Source organism: Tasmannia lanceolata, unplaced genomic scaffold (genome assembly GCF_043159265.1).
Source record: "Tasmannia lanceolata isolate RefF3 unplaced genomic scaffold, GAP_Taslan_0.1 ptg000015l, whole genome shotgun sequence".
In the NCBI taxonomy this organism is placed as follows: domain Eukaryota; kingdom Viridiplantae; phylum Streptophyta; class Magnoliopsida; order Canellales; family Winteraceae; genus Tasmannia; species Tasmannia lanceolata.
The window spans coordinates 36,381,981-36,404,832 of NW_027518692.1; the positions used below are offsets into that span (position 1 = coordinate 36,381,981).

Consider the following 22,852-nt stretch of genomic DNA (forward strand, 5'->3'; position numbering starts at 1 on the left):
CAGGTCCCACACCAGCGGGTCCCACACAAACGGGTCCCACACTAGCAGGTCCCACACTAGCAGGTCCCACACCAGCGGGTCCCACACAAACGGGTACAAATTCTCCCTAGTTTAGATTTTTCTGAATAATCCTTCTCAACATTTAGCGGGAAAATGCGAAACACGACGGAAATGACCAAAAATATTTAGAAATGTAACAAACGGATGCGGGAAAGAAAGACATTGGAAAACCGACGGAAAACAAACCCTAATTTCTTTATCGATTAAGGTAGAGCAAAATGGGGTGTCTACAATATGAAACCTTATACGGAAATGGTGAGAAATCTGCCACCAATCTTTTCTTCCATATCATGTACAACATAGGCCCCCTCTCTCTCTCTCTCTCTCTCTCTCTCGCCGTTTTCGCAAATGGTGTTTGTTGGACGACTGACGCCGTCATCCGCTCCAACCTCTAGTACTTAATTGTGAGTGGATTGGGAGCAGTATCTGATGCTTCGTAGTTAATGCTATATGTCTTCTACTACATTTCAATATACGTCTCCTACAACAATTCGTTATTTTACTACATAAGTCGCTTTGCGAGAATTATATGGCAGGAATTGATGAAGTTTTGTAAATGGCTTTTTGTTGAAACAAGGAAGATGGACATTTTGATCGCGAGCTTTAATGTAGTCAATAAAGAAGCCATCGTGTTCAAACTGATAAAACCAACTGATGGTGGATTCAAAATTAAGAGGGGCAAAGAGCAAAATGCATTTGAGGCATGGGAAGATACTGATGGTTTGAATAAGATACCCACTATTTTAGAGTAACTGGTAGTTTCACATGGTATCGGAGCAAAGGTCCTGAGTTTAAACCTCCTTGATGTCAAAAATCCACATGCAACGGTCAACCTTGAAAATTCAACATAAAATCTCTTCGTAGTGCCCGCATAAGCAGATCTATAATAACCCACAAGATGTGCATGAAGCTAAAAGAAACGTCATATTACCTTGAAAATTGAAAATACAATCTGTCATTGGATCTCACATGTTGATATCCATGACAGCCCTGAAGGTGTAATCGAAGATGAACCACCCAGGGCTCTCTCTCTCTCTCTCAATGTTGGTTGAGAGCTAAATGATTCCTTCGTCCAGTCTCTCAGCATTGTCCACCTATGGATACGGCATTTCATAATGCTGAGCTCGCAAGTCCAAGCAAATCTCCTATGGCCAGCTCAGTCATTTCACCTTGGCGATCTCTGTGTCTAGTGGCTAACACCAACAACACCATGTCTCCCAAATCCTCTATTATGCTGCGTAGTTGATTCTTTACAGCAACATATTGTTGATCACCAGCAAGGACACCATCAACCACAGAAATTAAACCCTGGGCATTTTGGAAGTACTGCATTTTGTAGTTCCCACATTCCTGCCGCATGGAGGGGCGAGATTGTCCATGTAGCTTCTACGTGGACAGGGAGATTGTTGGGGGTTCCACATGACAGCAAATATCCCACACCAGATGAGTGAGAGGATGTGGATGGGCTTATAAGGATTCGGGTACCCTCCCCTTAAAGGCTAGCTTTTGAGGTTGAGTTCTACCCGGATCCCAAGCTCTGATACCATTTGTATAGAATTTAACCAGGTAGAACTCACGCCTAAAAGCTAGCCATTAGAGGGAGGGTGCCCATTTCCTTATAACCCATCCCAATCCATTTCACTTATCTGATGTCGGACTATTTGCTTTTGCGTGGAACCCCAACAATCTCCCCCTCCACGTGGAAGCAATGTGGACAATCTCGCCCCTCCACGCGCCGGCAACGTGGGAACCATGAGATACTACACCGAGGTTTCCGAGATCTTCCTCGAGGGACATTCCCACCCTTAGAGGCAAACCGGGGTTACCACGCCCCGAACTCTGATACCATGTGAAACAACCAATTACTCCAAACGCTTAAGCTGTTGGAGAAGGCGTAATTTATTCTTTTATACTCCAACACTAGACAATCCCACCAAAAATTGCCTGCAGAACTGAACTTTTTATTTCTTCAATATAACTGAATGATTTGTTTTGGCATCTTGGCTCATCATGATCCTCTTCTTGTTGCTCGTGCTATGCACCTGGATCAAAAGAAAGCAAATTTTCTCAATGAGATGCAACATCTTCGCCACAGAGTTGGTTATGAGGTTGATAATAATATGGTGCAGAGTCTGATATTTCTGCTACAGTCATTGAAGGTATATCGTTTAGCTAGTGTAGTCGTCATTTCTTTTCACACTCAATAAATTTTGTTCATTGTCAAAGAAGATTCTTGGTTCTATGGAAATAGCCAACATTGTTGACTGGATTCTTTTCTTTTTTTGTTTGAAAGTTATCATTGACTGGATTCTTAGTTTGGAAATATGGGTAGATATATCCATCTATCACATTTTGTGTGATGGTCACAAATGCAAGCTCTGCCCATGATATAGTTGCTCTTTAGTTTCTATAATGATAAAGCTGTCATTATAAAAAAAGAGAGAGAAGGGGTTCTTGATATCCCTTGAGGATGAGTTAATTTGTTCGGACCAACCCCAACGGATCTGATTACATACACGAGGCAAAAGTGGGCCCAATAAATGTATTTTAAGGTGGATAACAACATTAGTTGCAGATATCTCTGGCGGAATACATCATTAATAGATAGTGCAAATTCGCGAACAGAGCGCATTTACCATTTACTTATATTGATAGGAGTTTATGTTACTAAGTCATGATGTAGGGTGATGATAAATGCACCCCCAATCATTACTTGCGATACCCAGCTACAGTGTATCTATGATTGAAAAGATGCTGCTGATGTGTGTGGACCCCGATCCGGAGAGAGGTAGCGGTGAGGGACGTGCCCCACGCTACGAAGTCTCACTGGATCATCCACGTGAATGGAGAGCTCTACCAAGGAACTCTTGAAAGAAGAAATGCCTCTCACAGTATGAGTGGCGATATAAAAGGTGAGATACCTCTCGATTCAAGGACTAGCCCAGATTCGAGGCGTACCTTAAACAAATAAGAGTCGACATCCAAGGAAAAGGGTCCAAGGATCCCATACTATGCTCTGTTGCAACGGATAACCAGAGATATAAAATAGGGTTCGTGCCTGGTTACGAATTCGGAAGGTCTAAAGAGCACCTCATCCGCCCAAGTGCAAGCACCTGGTCTCTTATGCCCTTTACTTATTAATCTTGAAGAGTTTTGAGCGAAAGTCATATGAAATGGGAACGAATATCTCCGAGAAGACGTCTATCTAATCATGCATGTCTCGGAGATGATTAATAAACACACATAAAAGAAATAAAAGTGTCGCCTAAGTAGCTAGGTTATGAATGTCAAACCTAACTGGTGTCTAAGTTCTGGTTTACAAACACATGCATGTTACAACCAAAGGTATAGGATCTGTACATAAAAATAAGAAAACACAACAAAACACATAATACAAATAAACTATATATATATAACAGGAAAAACAAATCCTAACTCTAATGCAGGACTTGACTCGGACCAAGATAGCCGTCCATCTTAGCTGCTCTACGTATCCCAGCCTCGGGAAGAATCGGAGTCAACGTAGTTCGATGCCCTATTCTAAACTACGATGCCTAACCATCTAGAACCGCTATCCTAGACTCGATTCCACTAGACTCGACTGATTTTTAAAGCTTTTTCCACAATTGTTTAAGTTCAAGTGAATTATGATTTTTAGGACTCTCTATATGCCCTAACTAATGCAGGTTGTTTAGCCTTAAGCTAATGCAGGTGGGCCCTACATCCTATGTGTATCTAGGCTGTGCAACCTAAAGAAAACCAGGGGCTGACTATATGCTTCCTAGTCTAGCCATCGGTTCGACTAAGTGTCTAACCGATCGACTCGAGGCCTCCTAACTCTAGGGACACTCACACGACAGGACACACCACATCAATACAAATCAAGACCGACTCCTAACTCTAAAACACCCTAAATATCTAGGACAGAGTCCTAACTCTAGGGGAAGATTTTTTTTTTTGAAAAGGGTTTTTAAAGATTTTTTTGTATTTTTTTGAGAACTTGAAATGTTTATTTTTAAAGGTTTGGCTGGACTTGGGATGTGGATCCCAAGCTGCACTACGTACCTCGTAGAAGAGGATCAAGCCAACGTAGTTCGGAACAGATTTCCTAACTACTCCTAATGACTCAAGATTTTTGAGATTTTTGGTTTTTTAGATGTTTTTGTTGTTTTTAAGTATTTTTGACTCAAGGGGGGACAAATCCTATCAACATAAGGGGAGGACAGACTCCTGATATCCCGCAAAGGTTGGACAGCATCCTATGCTTTGCGGGGGAAAAGAACAGAATAACAACTCTGCAAGGGTTGGACAGCATCCTATACCTTACAAGAACGGATAGAAAAACACAAGATTTGATGAGAGGTTGGATAAAATCCTAACCCCTATGATGATAGGACTGACTCCTGAAAGAAAGACAGACTCTCTAGCTAAGGACAGACTCCTAGGCTAAGGACTGACTCTGAAAATAGGATTCTAAGAAGGAGGTGCTAATGAGACAAAGCCTGTCTCCTAAAAGAAAAAGAGATAAAGAAGGGTGCTAGTGAGACTATCAAGCTAAGATAAAACTCACAAGTAACAAGGAAAAAAGAGACCTTGCGCATATTTAGCAAAGGTAAAACATCCAGCCGGGCCGGACAGCTACCTAGCCCTAGGGTGCAACAAATGTGCAACCCAATACCCATAAGGGTAAGGGGTATGTTGCCAAGCCGAGTAGGATGTTCTCCCAAAACCAAATGACGCACAAAGAGGAGGTTTAGCAAGAAAATGAGACTAGGTAAGTCTCTTAGGTAGGATAGAGAAAAATATTAACAAGGAAAAAGAGACCTTGTGCATATTTGGCAAAGGTAAAACACCCAGCCGGGTCGGACAGCTACCTAGCCCTAGGGTGCAACAAATGTGCAACCCAATACCCATAAGGGTAAGGGGTATGTTGCCAAGCCGGGCAGGGTGTTCTCCCAAAACCAAACGACGCACAAAAAGGAGGGTTTAAGACCTATGAGACTAGAGGTAGTCTTCTAGAGGTTAACTCAGGTTGATTCATTAATGAGACAATGCCTGTCTCCAAAGATTTGGATCTAAAAGACTAGGCAAGTCTTTTGAGAAAAAAGAATGCTATTCGGACTGCGCAAGTCCCCTAGAGATGGGCTCGGGCTAGCGCCTTCATCGCCCTTTCAACGAGAGGGAATTCTAATATCAAAGAATTTTAACAAAATCTATAAGACTGTGTTAGTCTATCAAAAAGAGAAGGAAAGGCTAACAGATAATCGCAAATTTTATTCTAAGAATAAATCAAGTGTTAAGCAAAGAAGAATATACAATCTAATGGCAATCATAAAATGATAAATAACATTAATTAGTCCAGACCAGCCGCTGGATAGCCTAATAAAGTAAAACAATATCAAAACACTTCAAAACCAACCACAAACCCCAATACGGGGACTCCAATGAAATCAGATGATGCCAAAGTAATCATCTGATATCATATACACATGATAATATTTCTAATCCCGCCTTGAGATCAGACAGTACCCATGTCGATAATATCGAATAGAGTAGTCATCTGATCTCCTTCTTCCTATTAAACAATTTATTTAAATAAAAAGGAATGAGTTTAAGTGAATGCCCAAAATTTTCTATAGTAATATTATCATTGTATATCAACATCTGAGACCCCTTTTTCTTTTTATCTTCCTGCTGAAAACCAAGATATTCTCAAATCATGGTATATATATACATATAGGAACTGGATACAAAAAAACCAAAACCATGTTTGAATCTAACCATGCTTAAAATAAATACATATATGAATACAATACAAAATATGACTGAACTGAAACAGACCTGAATTAAATGTACCTAATACGAGTAATGACCTAACAAGAAAAACAACTGTATACTTCTGAGCAAGATGAATTACAATTAGAGAACATAAAACCCAAAACTCTACGAGAGCAACTACTATAAGCTTTGTAAACTGTTATAAATTTTCAATGACAACAATGACAAAATGCATAAAACTATGGGCAGTAGCTACAAGCTTTGTAAACTATGATAAATTTTTAATGACAAAAAAAAAAAATTGTGGGCAGCAGCTATAAGCTGTGTAAACTATTATAAATTTTCAATGACAAAGTGCATAAAACATGTGGGCAGCAGCTATAAACTTTGTAAACTATTATAAATTTCAAAGTACAAAAAACTGTGGGCAGCAGCTATATGCACAATAAATTACAGCTGTTATGTGGCAGTTATGTGCTTGTGTACTAATACAATGGGCAGCAGATATATATACAATAAATTACAACAGTTATGTGGCAGTTATGTGCTTGTGTACTAATACAATGGGCAGCAGATATATACACAATAAATTACAGCAGTTATGTGGCAATTATGTGCTTGAAATGTTCTGAACCATGGTCTCAAACAGGGCAGAATGTGCATACAGTGTGATGAACCAGTGTCAATTCAAGAGATAAATGTGCAGAAAAATGAACCAAACAAATGCTAACACAGGGCAGCGATGTGAAGAAACATGCAGAAAATGAGCTGAGCCAGTGCCAACAAAATGCAGAAATGTGTATAAAATGAATTGAATCAGTGCCAATTACCAGGGAGAAATGTGCAGAAAATGAGATGAGCTAATGCTAACATAGTGCAGAACTGTGTATAAAATGAGCTAGTGATAGCAACAGAGCAGAAACATGCATTGAAATGAACCCTAACCATTGTTCAAACAGGGCAGATATTGAACCAAATCCGTGCCAGAAATGGGCAAAAAACGTGCTTAACCCAGTGGGCTGGTTAGGCACTGGTTATGTAATGGTGAGACACTTGATGAGTATTGAGTTTTAATATAACAGACAATTCATGTGACTCAATAGCTGGTGCAGAAAAAGGGAAAATAACCAACTAATCAAGAGGGTATCGCATAAAGAAAATGGACTCTAAGCTTGATAATTTTACAACAGCAAGGTGTGAACTAAAATTTTCAAAAATCAAACATAGAGAAATCAATTGTAACTAACATCCCATTCAAATATGATGATGTCAAAGCATTAAACTGCTGGTTTCATTATGCCATCAATTTGTACAGGTTCACATTAGCAGGCAATATGATCTCATGTATTTCCAGAATTTGAGGAATGAACTAAAAACAATTGCACTCATTGACAGACACGTAGTTAGACGGGGTTATGGCAAAATATAAAGAGAAATGTGTGCTTCCCAGCTAAGAACATTAAAAATTTGGGCTGAGATTATTTCTTATCAATTAATGAGGCAAAACAGACTACGATGCGTTCTATCTTAAAAGAAATGAAACAAAGATTCTATTCGAGGCTAACACATAATAGCATTGTAATGCCCTGATTATTATTTCCATTCTCTTTGCCTCTTGATTTCTATGAGCTTTTTGAGATTCGTATCAAAATTTGATAAGGGATAAGGTGACTTAGCACAATTACAAAGCATAAAAAAGTCAATATCAAATGTACAAAAGGGAATAAGAATTTTGAAAATCTGATATATATATATATATATATATATATATATATATATATATATAAAATATGAGATTACCATAAGAACAGTGCAAATAAAAAAATATAGCTACAAGAAGATTTGGCCTTCAAAAAAAAAATTTAATACAAAACTTAAAACTAGAAATAAAATGGAAAATAAGGACCATAAAGAGGCTCAAATATACGTAATAGCAAGTTATTTCCTTTTTCTTAGATCAATTTACAAAATCAAAACCAATAAATAGGTTTTCATAATTCTTTAGAGATAAAAATATATATATATATATATATATATATATATATATATATATATATATATATATATATATATATATGTGCCCCTAAATGGCATATGAAGAAGAACTGTTAATTATTCCCTTACAGTTTCTTATAAACGAAATTCATTTTACTACCCATCCAAAAAAATTCCTTCTTAAGATTATAAGGCACAAAAGATCAAAATATAACAGGGACAATAACTTTGCTCTTACATATGCAATCTAGTACAGACTTCATAATTTAACTGGATCAGTACTATCCTTCTCAAACATACATTGGCCATAATTTAATTCTGAAATAACTCAGAACTAATGCATTTTTCCTTTAGCACAATTTATAGCGGTAAAAAAAAAAAATGGTTTATAAAAAATAATGAACAGATCGAAACTGTGACTTTGCATCTTGAATGAAACTAAAGCATACACAGATCTTTTGAATTTACTAAAACTGAAAAGAGAATTTCTAAGATAATTATCAAATTACATGCAATTTCTTTCCTGATATTATAAAATCCTAGCATCATATTTTTCTCTAAACTATAATATTAACAAAAACAAGAGATCTAGTGAATTGCTCAACACAAAAAAATAGATTCCTATTATTCATGAAAATTTCAATAATTCTAAGAAAAACGAAAATTTCACTCCAATGAATTCACAGAACATTAAAATTTTTACAAGATTTGCTAGCTAATGTTAGGAATTTTGAGGAGTAATCACAGATATACTGAAATTGAAGGTAAAAATACAAAGATCTAGACCTTTAAAGGAAGGATTTGAAAGATACGATTTAAAAGTTCATGCTAGAGTTCAAGCTAGAGTTTATACAATAAAAAAAAAAATACAACAGATCTGATAATGCAATTTCAGAAGATAGTAAAATATGCTCGATGTGAAAAATGAGAAGAAGGAATTTGAGCTCAGATCTATAAAAGAGATGAATCTAACAGCATAAAAGCCAAGAAAATAAGAGAGACTAAGGTTTTTCGAAAATAAAATTAAAATTTGAAGTAAAAAAATAATAATAATATATATAGAAAATCAAAAGCTAGAATGAGAAACAAAGAAAAAAATCAAGAGCAATAAAACAAATCATAAGAAATACACACACAAAATAAAAATAAAAATAAATAAATAAAATAATAAAATGAACTTACCAGTTAAAGGTCTGCCGGAGAAGACAATCAGAGAATATCCGATCTAAATTCTTTCGCTAAAATCTTCTCTTTCTCCCGTTCTTTCTTCAAACGCTCAGATCTAAACTAAAAATTAGCAGATCTGCTACAAAACGATCGGATCTAAAGTAGATCTAAGGCATGAGATGAACAGATCTAAGGTTAAAATTTCAGATCTAGAGGATTTGCATGGTTGAATGTGAAATATTCTTGAAATAGCAAAGAATATAGTCGGAGATTTGCTAATAACTGGCCGGAGAATCTTTCTGGTGAGGGAATACAGCCGGAGAAGACAAGATTTTGATCGGAAAAAGAAGGAAAAGGAGATTTAGGTTTTAGATTTGGGGAAAAGATAATAGAAAAGGATAAACTAACGATCAAAGGAAAGAGATCTACACCTGGAGGTCAAAGATCATGCGCAAACCTCCCGGAGAAGATGATCGGAAAATAGAAAGTCTCGATCGGAAAATCTTTCTTTTCTCTCTTAATTTTGCTCTGTTAGGGTTTTAAAAAAAAGAAAACATCCTTTCTCTTCTGCACGAAAATTTTCTTTTATAAGAAAAAATGGGTTGCTGATATTGGCACGCCCAAATGATGGGCGCGCGGATTTTTGATGGGCGCGCGAAATTGCGCGTCCTTTTCGGCCCAGGTTTGTCTTTTTTCCAAAATAAATTCGCCCCTCTTTTGGATATATTCACCTCCTTTTCTAGTTTACACAATGGTCTTTTCTCGGCTCGTTCGTTGGGCAAACGCACTCGAAATTCAATGAAATTTTGCAGGGGCCTTGGTGGAACCCTAAGCTAGCTTAGGGTGAAGTTTAGGATCCTAATTCATTCATTTGATGGGGTTTTTGCGCAAAATTGGAAGGATTAGGGCACGGTTAAAATGGGGTGTCTACAGATGCCCCTCTTTGGCAGAGCGTGCTTGTTGCGCGAATGTCAAAGCTGAACAGACAACACATTTTGACTGGCCCAAAATTGATTGGAGAGAAAGAAAAATGAAAGAGATGATTTTGCAAATATTGGACTTTTGGAAGGATCAGATACCTCAGGAGTTGTGATATGGAATGAGTGCCTCAGGGGTTCGAAAATGGAAAGGATTTTGATTATTTGCTTGATAATCTCAGAGATGCTCTCAGAGAGACTTTGGTTCTTTCTACGCTCGGGGCGGATGCTCTCAGGAAGAAATTTAATTTTACTTTCAAGACGAAAACTTTCAGGAGAAATTGGATTCTATGCTTGGAGCAAATGATTTTTAAAGAGACAAATTGATTTTACACTTGGAATGAATGCTTTCAAGAAGAATTTGAATTTTACGCTTGGAGCGAATGCTTTACAAAGAGACAAATTGATTTTACGCTTGGAACGAATGCTTTCAGGAAGAAATTTGATTTTACGCTTAGAGCGAATTATTTCAAGAAGAATTTGAATTTTACGCTTGGAGCGAATGATTTTCAAAGAGACAAATTGATTTTACGCTTGGAGCAAAATACTTTCAGGAAGAAATCGGGTTCTACGCTTGGAGCGAAAACTTTCTGAGATAATTTGGTTTCTTCACATGGGGTGGATACTCTCAGGGAGAAAAATGGTTTTTCACTCAAGGTGGATGCTTTCAGGGAGAATTCGGTTTCTTCACTCGGGGTGGATACTCTCAGGGAGAAAAATGGTTTTTCACTCAAGGTGGATGCTCTCAGGGAGAATTCGGTTTCTTCACTTGGGGTGGATACTCTCAGGGAGAAAATGGTTCTTCACTCAGGGTGGATGCTCTCAGGGAGAAAATAGTTCTTCACTCAGGGTGGATGCTCTCAGGGAGAAAACTTCAATTGCGAGTAGAAACTCTGTCGGGGATAATGAGGTAAATTCTCAATGAAATGATGAGAAAGATTCTCAGCGGAATGACGAGACAAACCCTTAAAGGAATTGTCGAGACAGACTCTCAAAGGAATTTGATTGAGGAGCTGTATTCAAAGACTGTGTTCAAACTCCTCTTATCTTCATTTGTTGAGAATAATCATCTCAATCATTACTCATTTGATATCTTTTATGACCTGATTACTCAGGGCATAAAAGATGCCCCTAGTATTATTATATTTCCATGACAAATTCATGAGAGTAAAACATAGGGAAAAAGTTAAAAATATTTTCACTTCTTGAATATTTGAGGTTACAAAGCTTTCAGGTTTACAGCAGATTGCATCTGCTTAACAACCGCTTTGCATTTCTGATGATCTCTGCCATTCCGAATTGCTCAAAACTGGCCAGATGGATTACAAAATCTACCATCCTCTGAACTCTAATCTACTGCGCATCACTTTTGAGTAGTCACAAATTCATCACATTTTCACTTTTACCCCTTTACTTCTTGCTACCCCAGCTTTGGGAGGGATATTAAACTACATAGGCTTCCCCCACACATGACTCTGAAGCTTAACCTTAATTAGGCAGAGAAAAGACTTGGACTATCCAGAAATGAAGACTTCAATGGACACAATGATTTGAACTCGAAGAGAGACTGAATCTGCTTCTTAATCTGATAAGTATTTTAAGATGGTATAGTCTACCACTCTTAGAATCTTTTGAAAACTGTATTTAAAGGTGTTTTATTCCTCTTTTCGGTATTTCCATCATAGTTATTATCCCTTTGGATTGCTCAGTCTTAACCTCCTAGCTTAGAAAGTATCAGAAGAATTTCTGCTGGCGCTTACTCAGACTTTGGAGTAGTGCATCAGAAGAAATGAAAGTCTTGCTAGCTTACAGAGGGTTTGTCCTTTATGAAGTCACTGCCATGACCAAATCGCCTTTTCAGGTTTTCGATTTGGCGGACCGCATGCCTTAATTTTTGCCTAGACTGTCTGCCCTTGCAGATTTTCCATCCAGCAGGTTCAGCACCCTAATTTTTGCCTAAGCCGCCCTTTCAGGTTTCCAGCTTAGCGGGCGAATGACCCTAACTTTTGCCTAGACCGCCCTTGCGGGTTTTCAGTCTAGCGGGTCTAAGACTCCATCATTTTTTTTCTTTTCTTTCTGTTTCTCTACAAACCTGGGCCTAAGTACACCAGAAGGACTTTATAGGTAGGCTCGGGTTTAAACAGGTTAACATTTGGTAAGTTTTCATGTATTTGACCGAATCTGGCCCTCCAGACTGCCTACGTATCCCCAAAGAAATAGGAATCAGGTCCGCGTAGTTCGCCCATTTGGGTTTCAAAGATGGTTTGTTTCTTTCTTTTTTGAAGATTTGAAGGATTTAGAGGATTTGAAGGATTTGACCGAACCTGAATTGATCAGGCTACCTACGTACCCTGTAGAGAGGGATCAGGTCATGGCGTAGTTCAGGTTAAATATCTTTTATGACGCAAGTCATAAAAGATGCCCCTGGTTTGAATTTATCAAAGAAATAAGGTTTTCTCTCTTTTCAGGCTCAAAGGGTTTGCAAATGGTTTTTGACTTTGAGGTCGTGGGTTTTTAAGCTCTGATCGACCAAGGACGGCCTCTTGGTGTATTTAAGCATAGTACTTTTTTAGTTGGTCCAGGTTTGTAGGCTCTGTTAATTTTTCTCCGTTTTCATTGAGGAGTCTAACGGCTTTTCCAGGCAGGACTTCATCAACAATGTAAGGACCAGACCAGTTTGGCCTGAACTTTCCTCTGGGATCAAACACCGGTGCCCTGTAAGACTTCAAGACAAGGTCTCCTGGTTTCAGGTCTCGGACCTTGACTTTCTTGTTGAAGGCTCTTTCGATTCTTCTCTGATACCCTTGGATGTGATACAAGGCTCTCAACCTCTTTTCATCAATCATCTGTAATTCCTGATGTCTGGCTTTGGCCCACTCAGACTCTGGCAGATTCGCTTCCATCATAACTCTTAGAGACGGGATTCTCACTTCAACAGGGAGGACTGCTTCCATTCCATACACCAGAGAGTATGGAGTTACACCTGTAGAGGATCTGATCGATGTCCTGTTGTAGACACCCCATTTTGTTTTGTTTTAATCAACAAAGAAATTAGTGTGTTAAATCCATGTGAGAACCCCCTCTATCATTGATTTATATGTTTTAGGTCATTAATATCTTGATCTGACTTTACGGATCATCAATCGGGACAAAATAAGCTAGGGTCACTTCATAGCCCGGACCCTGATTCCATTCCGAGACCCGATTTCCGTAAATCGTTAGATCAATGGCAGATCTTGACCTGGGTCTAACCATCCAAAATCACCTAACCTCTCCTCTCATCCTAACCATCCAAACCTCACCTAACCTCACCTAACATCTCCTCTCATCCTAACCATCCAAACCTCACCTAACCTCACCTAACCTCACCTAACCTCACCTAACCTTACCTAACCTCACCTAACCTCACCTAACCTCCTATCCCATTCTCCTATAAATACCCTCTCATCCCACCATCCAAAGAAAAAGGAAGAAGAGAAGAAAAAAAGGAACCCCTCTCTTAGAAAATTCATCCCTCTCCCTCATCTCTTCAAGGGTTCGGCCATCCTTGCCGGATCGGGTGATTTTATACGTTGGGTGATATATATCAAAAGCAGTCATTATCAAGCAAGGAATCATCTTCAAGGAATTAACATCAAAGAAAAATCAAACACAAAGTGGATTTTCAAAGAGGTAGGCATTTATTTCAATTCTATGTAGGGTCTGCTTTCATGCATATCTTTTACTTTAAAAGAAAAACCATGTTAGGAAGCATCTAGGATCAATCCTTAATCATATTCTTCTTGATGGTAGACTTTGAAGTTATACATGTTTCCCTCTTCTCTTAACCCATCTTATCTTCATTTTTATTTTTCCCTAATGGTTCACACCCTGGTTCCCCCTGGTTAGCCTCTGGTTAGACCCTGGTTGCACCCAGGTTCGTTGCTGGTTGCACCCAGGTTCGATGCTGGTTGCACCCTGGTTCCCTGCTGGTTCGCACCCTGGTTCCCCTGCTGGTTCGCACCCTGGTTCCCTACTAATTCGCACCCTGGTTCGCACCCTGGCCAGCCCCTGGTTGTACTCTGGTTCGCACCCTGGTTCACACCCTGGTTCCCCCTGGTTAGCCTCTGGTTAGACCCTGGTTGCACCCAGGTTCGCTGCTGGTTGCACCCAGGTTCCCCTGCTGGTTCGCACCCTGGTTCCCTGCTGGTTCGCACCCTGGTTCACACCCTGGTTCCCCCTGGTTAGCCTCTGGTTAGACCCTGGTTGCACCCAGGTTCGCTGCTGGTTGCACCCAGGTTCGATGCTGGTTGCACCCTGGTTCCCCTGCTGGTTCGCACCCTGGTTCCCTGCTGGTTCGCACCCTGGTGCACCCTGGTCCGCACCCTGGTTTGTACCCTGCTTCCTCCTGGTTAGACCATGGCTAGTCTCGGGTTTGCTCCTAACTTAGACCCGACTCACTAAACCCCATACCCATAAGCCTTAAACCCTATAACCATAGCCACACATCAACCCAAGCCATACCTTTGTCCACTCACTGAGGCACACCATTTATCCATAAATTTGGTTACATTAAATCTAACCCAGCCAGGCCACCTGCAGCTTAAGTCAAATCGCCCCAATACAATCCAACCAAGTGGGATCCCAACCCAGCTCAACTGAGTCAACTCTAGCCAACCTCCCTAGTCGAGTTGACCCAACTCTCTAGTCGAGTATGCTCAACCTCTTTAACTAATTGGACTCTCCCCTTAGTTGACTCAATCCAATTCCTTAATCAACCCATCCCAATGCAACCGAGTCGCATTCGACCAAGTTGCGGCCTTCCATGTCACAACCGAGTCATTCCCCTATTCTACTAATGCCCTTTTACACCTAATAGAACTTCCTCCCTTTTGCCTAACCAAGTCATATCCCAACACAATCTGAGTCGCATGTTTGAATCCATTTGGCCGAATCTCATAAGCCCGCCCATTTTGAATTCCCAAAATTCAAACCCTTGATGATTCCTGTATGCTCAATTCTTTGATGCAAATTCCCAATTCCAAAATCCCATTGCTAAATCAATGTTTCTGAATCTCAAGTCCAATGCTCAAATACAAACCCGATTCCTGATCCAAATACCAATCCTGTTTTCCAAAATCCAAGCAACCTCCCCAGCGGAACTACGTGTGGCTTGATCCCCATCGCGGGGTACGTAGGCAATTTGGCACTCCCAAGTTCAGTCGCACCTTTCTCTATCTTTCTCATTCCCTCACACTATTTCATCATCTCTTCCATCCCTTTTTTCACTAACCTCGAGAATTTAAATCGATTTGTCTTGTGTCTTTCGGAACCGTTGGATCACGGTTTCCGTCGTAAGGACCCTTAGAGCCCAATTTAGGAGCACCGGTGTCGTGTCGTGTCCTAAGTTTTAGGGAGTCTTAGGTTTTAGGGAATCCTAGAGTTAGGAGTCCAGCCTCATCACGGACGTTTGCTATGTATAGCAACCGTGCCATAGGTCTAGTTACACTAGTCACCCAATCTTTCCCTAGGACAAGCCTAGTAAACTAGGATGTAGGCAAACCTGCATTAGTCTAAGGGACCATTTGCATTTAGATGAGAATCATATAGCATCTTCGATGAAATCCTAAGATAATAAAATCCTCAACTTGAATTAAATAACTTCTCCTAAAACTGTTGAAACAGTCAATCCCGTCTAGGTCGGTGTCCTAGTTGAGTTAGGCATAAGTAGCTTAGCTTAGGTGCACCGAACTACGTCGACTCTGATCCCAGTGAGGCTTGGGTACGTAGGCAGCTTGGATGTCTGATGGCATACCACCCGCGAGTCGGCACCACAACAAATTGTGGTGTTTTGTATATTAATTTTCTTGTAAATACTTAATCAAATCACTTAGGACTTTCCATGAAATTAGAATTCTAGGAGAACTTTCACTTAGATTGAATCCAGACAAATTAATAAATCAAGATACACATTTAGGATTCTCATTGAAATTAGATCATAGGATGCATGTCACTTAGTTCGCACATTAACATAGAGTTGAATGAGCCATTTAAAATAAATTTAAAAGAGTTAGCTTTTGGAATCGAAGACCGATTATCGGGCAAGAATGGTGCATGTGGCGGATAACTCCCCATACCTTCCATTCTCGTAACCAGGTAGCGAGTCTAGATTTCTGGTTAATTTCGGGTCCTAGATCCCACATCTAGGTGGCGACTCTGTCAGTCTCTTTCGTGTGGAATTCGGATTGCCTTAGTGATCCCAAGTTCACATGAAAGACGAATTCAAATCAATAATTAAATGCACACGCCAATCGCGTGGGTACGGGAGACCAAGAGAGAGTGCGAGGCGGCTCGCGCCCCACCCCTCTCGCGGGATCGGGTACCACACCTGTAAGCCCACAAAGCAAAAGGAAGCTTGTTCGACCAGTCCTTATAAGTCTCGGTCATCTTACTGATTATGACCTTGATATTCTTATTCGCTGCTTCTACAGCCCCGTTTGTCTGTGGTCTGTAAGGAGATGACTTATGATGCTTGATTTTAAACTCTTCGCACAGGTGCACTACCTCTTTCTTGAAGTGAGATCCATTGTCAGAAATCAACTCATGAGGTACTCCATATCTGCAAATGATGTTTGCACGGATGAACTTCGCAACTGTATTGGAAGTTATGGAAGCATATGAAGCAGCTTCTATCCACTTCGTGAAATAATCAATGGCCACCAAGATGTACTCGTGTCCACTAGACGATTTGGGATAGACTTTGCCAATGATATCAATTCCCCATACTGAGAATGGCCATGGCGAGGTCATAGAATGCAGCTCTGACGGAGGCACATGAATAAGATTCGCATAGACTTGGCATTTATGACATTTCTTCACAAATGCGAAACAATCTGTTTCCATTGAGGGCCAATAGAAACCAAGTCTAAGGATTTTCCTTGATAGCATTTTACCATTCATGTGAGGACCACAAACACCTTCATGTGTTTGCTCTATGAGCTCTGTAGCCTGATCTTCATCAACACACAGAAGCTGTATCCCATCAAACGACCTTCTGTACAATTCTTCACCACAGATGATGAAGTTGGCAGCGAACCTCTGAAGAGTTTTCCTCTCTTTGCTGGAAGCTTCAGGCGGATGCCCCTTGCCTGAAATGAAATTTCTGATATCTGTATACCATGGCTTTCCATCCGGACACCTGGCAGATATCTCGATGGCATTTACATGCGCTGGAGCCCATTGCAACCTTACAGCTAAAGGTTGAACCTCCATCGTCGCAGAAATATCCAGCATTGATGCCAGAGTGGCTAAAGCATCAGCAAAGTGATTCCTTGTCCTCGACAGATGAGTGAAGGTGACATTCCTGAACTTCCCGACCAGAGATGCAAGATAAGTGTGATACGAGATCAACCTCGCCTCTTTTGTTTTCCAATCCCCATTTATTTGACAAATGATCAGGATTGAATCTCCGAATACATCGATGTCTTGAATTCGCAAAGCTAATGCTGCCTCAAGTCCTGCGATACATGCTTCATATTCAGCCATGTTGTTGGTGCATTCGAATTGCAACTTGATGGATATCGGGATGTATTCCTTCTTTGGAGATACCAAAACTGCCCCTATTCCTTGACCATGATTATTGACAGCTCCGTCAAAGTACATAAGCCATTTAGAACTCGGAATCTCTTCTTCAATGTCCATGATCTCCTCATCAGGAAAATCAGCCTTCAGAAAAGCATTCTCCTCAACAGGAGCATCAGCCAGCTGCTCAGCAATTACCCGTCCCTTAATTGATTTCTGAGTGACATATGTGATGTCAAACTCAGACAATAATAGGAACCATCTGGCTGTTCTTCCGGTAAGAGCGGGTTTTTCGAACAAATACTTCAACGGATCCATCCGTGAGAGCAAAAATATCTTGTTCGACAGAAGATAATGTCTAAGCCTTTGAGTCGCCCAAACCAATGCTAAACACGTCTTTTCCAAGACAGTGTATTTGATTTCATACTCCAACATTTTCTTGCTGATGTAGTAGATGGGCTTTTCTTTCTTAGACCCTGCCTCCTGCTGAGCAAGCATACAACCCATTGCTGTATCCGTGATGGACAAATACATCAACAATGGTTGACCAGGAATGACTGGGGATAAGACAGGAGGCAAAGACAAACACTGCTTGACCTTTTCAAACGCTTCCTGACATTCTTCATTCCATTTCTTGGAGGAATTCTTTTTCAATAACTTGAAGATGGGTTCACACGTCATAGTTAAATGAGATATGAATCTCCTCAAGTATTGCACTTTGCCAAGAAATCCACGAATCTGCTTTTCTGTCTTTGGTGGTTGCATTTCTTGGATTGCCTTGATCTTCTGAGGGTCCACTTCGATTCCTCTTTCACTGACCATGAATCCAAGCAACTTCCCTGACGTGACCCCAAATACACATTTATTTGGGTTCAAACGAAGTTGAAACTTTCGGATTCGCTCGAAAAACTTTCTCAAAGCGATTGTATGCTCTGGCCGAGTCCTGCCTTTGACTATCATGTCATCTACATAGACCTCGACCTCCTTATGAATCATGTCATGAAGAAGAGTAGTCGCAGCTCTCTGATAGGTGGCACCAGCATTCTTGAGACCAAACAGCATCACTCTGTAGCAATATGTCCCCCACTGAGTAATAAATGCCGTTTTCATCATATCTTCAGGCGCCATTTTGATCTGGTTATACCCTGAGAATCCATCCATAAAGGATAAGAGTGCATGTCCAGCGGTATTGTCAACCAGGAGATCAATGTTCGGAAGCGGAAAATCATCTTTCGGACTGGCCTTGTTCAGATCTCTGAAATCTACACACATCCTGACTTTCCCATCCTTCTTGGGCACCGGTACAATATTTGCAAGCCATTCAGGGTATTCAACTACTTCGATGAATTTCACTTCGAGTAGTTTCTTAACCTCGTCATGAACTTTCAACTCCCATTCTGTTTTAAGCTTTCAGAGTTTTTGCTTCTTCGGCTTGATGCCAGGGATTAGAGGTAATTTGTGTTGGACAATGTCCTCACTCAATCCTGGCATGTCGTCGTAAGACCAAGCAAAAACCTCCTTAAACTCTTTTAGCAAGGTGATTAATTCTTCGCGCTCCTTAGGAGATAAAATTTTGCCAATTCGTATTTCCCGAATTAAGGATTCATCACCTATATTTACAGTTTCAATTTCCTCATCGAGTGGTTTAGCTCGGCGACTCTCCTCTTGTTGAATCATATGTTTAATTTCAAGGGGAGTTTCGTCGGTTACCTCATTAGAGGGGGAGTCTTGATGATCATTATTAGTTACTTGATCAGGTTTAGAAGCAGAATCAGCAGAAGAGACAAGTACAGGAATGTAAGCAAAAGAATCTTTTATTTCATCAGAATGAATGATTACATCAGATGACTCGCCCACATCAGGCGTTACAGACTTTGAAACAGAATGAAAAAATAAGTCGACATCAGTATCGACGCGATGGGAAACATGTACAGCCAAAGAATCAATGAATACGCCCTCGGACTCGGACTCAACGCCACCAGGAATAGACTCGTCACCTACTCCAGGAGTAGAACAGACCTCTATAGTACCTGCATCAAAAGAAAAGTTAGAAATGACAGACTCTGGGACGGACTCAGAAACTGACACGAATTTTGAAACGACTGACTCTTTTGAAGGGGCTGGACTATACTGAAAGAATACTTGGGGTATAACCTGTGAGGTCCAGTTATCCAGAGGTCCCTCAGCTGGGGTGATGGAGCTTCTTGGGTTTATGAAGGGTGCGTCTCCTCCGATCATTGCAATGACTGGTGCCTCAACTTGGAACAAAGATTCTAAGAGCTCTGATTCAAATGTATCAACCCAATCTGAGTCTTGCTTCTCTGATTCAACTGCCTTTGCAATCTGCTCAAAGAAAAAGTTCTTCGGCAATTCATCAGCAAAGAAAATCTCTAGACCTGGCAGCTTCTTCCCAGTCTCGTCATACCACGGCTCAGGAAAACCGTAAAACGGACAATCGGCCCCTTCCTTTCTGAATCTACCATTCATAATCATGCTGAACGGTCCCATTGGAAACTCGAAACCCTGGCGGCGGCAATTAGCCCATTTTAACATGTATGCCTTCATCTCTTGGACTTCCTTTCGGGTAGGCTGATACCCTAACCCGAATAATCCATTCATCGTCTTCATTAATGGCCATTCGGTCAGGCCTTGCAGGTTTCTTCCCAGGCCAGCTCCCGGAATATAACCAAACCGTCGCATCATCCTTGCGACACTAACATTGGTACTTGTTAAGAACATGATTTCCTCATTCATGGCCTCCCCCATAGTAATAATAGAGACCTCTAATGAGAATCCTGTCAAGCTGACATCCTTAGCATTTTCATCAACTGATTCGGCAGTTATCTGCCCAATTTCAGGCTCTGGATCTCCCCGTACTGTAATCACCCTGTTATTCCTGACGAATTTCAATTTCTGGTGCAGCGTCGAAGGAATAACTCCGACCTTATGCAGCCAAGGTCGGCCCAGGAGAAGAAAGAAAGAGGTTTTGATATCGAGCACTTGGAATTCGACTTCGAAAGTCTCCCCCCCAATCTCGATCTCAGTGGCCAATATCCCGATCACATCCCTTCTAGTGCCGTCGTATGCCAATATACCTTGCTCAGATGGTATGAAATCTGTTGGTTCAAACCCTAAGGTAGTTGCAGTATTTAATGGGCAAACGTTCAAAGCTGACCCATTATCAATCAAGACTTCCGGTACTCTCTTTTTGTTGCAAATTATGGTGATTCGGAGAGGGCGAACGTGGTCTCTTCCTTCTGGAGGGAGGTCTTCGTCAGTAAAAGACAAATCCTGTGAAACTCTTGTCACGGCCACTAAACTGACCAGTTCATCAGGAGTAATCTCAACTGATACCTGGGAAGAATTCAGCTCACGAAGCACAACCTGCCTGTGCTTTGGCGACGCCATCAGTAAACCCCAAATGGACACATTGGCTTGTGTCTTTTTCAGCTGTTTCAGCAAATTGTCTTCCTCATCATCTAAACTCTGTTTCTGCTTTTGATTCTGATGGTCAACCCCTCTTGCAACCTCAACGGGATTCTCGACTCTGAGCTCAACTGGCTTGAAGACTCGTCCACCACGTGTGACGTGACGGAGTTCATCACACTGGTCATTCAAGAGCGACAAATTCTCATCCTCTAATCTTAGAACATAAGGGACTTCTTCGCTGCTCTCTCCTTCTTCAAATTTGAGGACATATGAACATTCGGCAGATTCTGCAGATCCCCCATCTCGAGCAGACAGTACATAAGGCTTCTCATTTTCTGTATCACTGTCTCCTTCTTCCCATCTCAGAACATACGGCTCCCCAGAGATTACTGCGCAGATACGGGAATGGTCCAAAACAATTTCCTCTGTAAGGATTGCATAAACATTTGGTGGGGGAGTTGCATGCGTCGGCAAAGGATTGCGAGTGATGTTAGGAGCTTCAACAGAAATTTTCTTTGCCTCGATCATGTCTTGGATCTTATGTTTCAAGGCCATACATCGATCAGTCAGATGTCCGACGCCCTGATGATACTCGCAGTAGTAATCTTTCCTCCAATACCTCGGGAGAGGATTCGGAGCCTCCCTAGGTTCTAGCAACTCAATTTTCTTATCCCTCAACAGTTTCTTCAATGCCACTGACAAGGAATATGGCAAAGGGTCAAATCGTCTTGGCTCTTTTCTCTCCGGGCGACCTTCACCAAAATTTACTCTCCGTGCTGGCGGAGCAGTATTCATATTATGAACCTCCTTAGGTGCAACCATAGGTCTTTTTCCTTCTCTTGAATCAGAAGGAACTCTCGATCTCAAACCTTTAGACAATGCATCTTCTATTTGGGTTCCCGTCTTGATGAGATGATTGAAATCAAGAAAGTACTGGATAGCCATGTGGTGATAGTATTGTGGTGACAGATTCTTCACCACGATTTTGATTTGCTCCTCATCTGGCAGACGATGAGTCATCTGCACGGCTTTCCTTCTCCATCTGCGGATGAAGGAAGTGAAGGTTTCATTGTGGCCCTGCTTCAAAGCCTTCAGATCTCTTTTGGTTACGTCAATCCCCTCCTCCATGGAGAACTGCTCGACGAACCTATTGGCGATGTCTTCTAGAGTTCTGATTTCTTCGGTCTTTAAACTCAAAAACCACTTCTTGGCGGTTCCAACAAGTGATCGGGGAAATAAAAGAGCAACCTGCTCCGGAGACAAGCCATGCTGCTGAAGAAGCAGAATGACAGACATTAAATGGCTTCTAGGACAACCTGTCCCATCATACTTATCCATATCTGGCACTTTGAATCTAGGAGGCAGTGTGACTCCTGGATATATCATAAAATCGGCCATGTTCAACTTTTTCGGGCCCTGGAATTTTATGTTTTCCATCTCTTTAGTCAGCTTGTCTATTCTGTCTGCCATCGCTCTGCCCTCATTGTCTCTCTCCAGATGAGGCAGACAATTATGTTCTGCATACTGCTCATCCTCGATATCATCCTCAACATTCAAAACCGCAGGCCTGGCCATTGCAGGAGGTGGAGGAGGTAAAACAGAAGGGTGCTGAGCTACATGCTCTTTAGAAGTAGAACTTCTATCAGTTTTCAAACGAGCAATCTCTTCATTGATGGTGCCCAATTGTGCCAGGATAATTTTCATCATCTCATTGGTGTCAAGGGCATTATTTCCATTTTCCGCCATGGGTTCAGGTGTAAATTGGATGGGTGAAGGAATTTCCTGAAGATTAGAGAAAGGTAATGCAGGGGAAGTAAAAGAAATTGGTGAGGAAGAAAATCGACTCAGCCTGGAATCAGCGGACTGACGGGACCAGGTTGATTTTG

At 40.9% G+C, this 22,852-nt stretch overlaps 1 protein-coding gene across 1 annotated transcript; it reads right to left on the reverse strand.

The window, feature by feature from the left end:
* Positions 1-20,283: 20,283 nt before the first annotated feature.
* On the reverse strand, positions 20,284-21,986 carry LOC143891973 (uncharacterized). The gene is made up of 2 exons (XM_077396458.1): positions 20,538-21,986; positions 20,284-20,340 (listed from the first exon to the last, which is right to left on the reverse strand). The coding sequence occupies exons 1-2, from the start codon at positions 21,984-21,986 to the stop codon at positions 20,284-20,286; spliced, it is 1,506 nt and encodes a 501-aa protein (XP_077252573.1).
* Positions 21,987-22,852: the final 866 nt, after the last annotated feature.

Excerpts from the sequence above, each read along its gene's own strand:
- LOC143891973 (XM_077396458.1), bottom strand. The coding sequence starts at position 21,986 with ATGACTCATCGTCTGCCAGATGAGGAGCAAATCAAAATCGTGGTGAAG. Across the intron at positions 20,341-20,537 it reads CTTTCGAAGTCGAATTCCAA|CTTGACAGGATTCTCATTAG; the intron begins GTGCTCGATATC and ends TAAGGATGTCAG.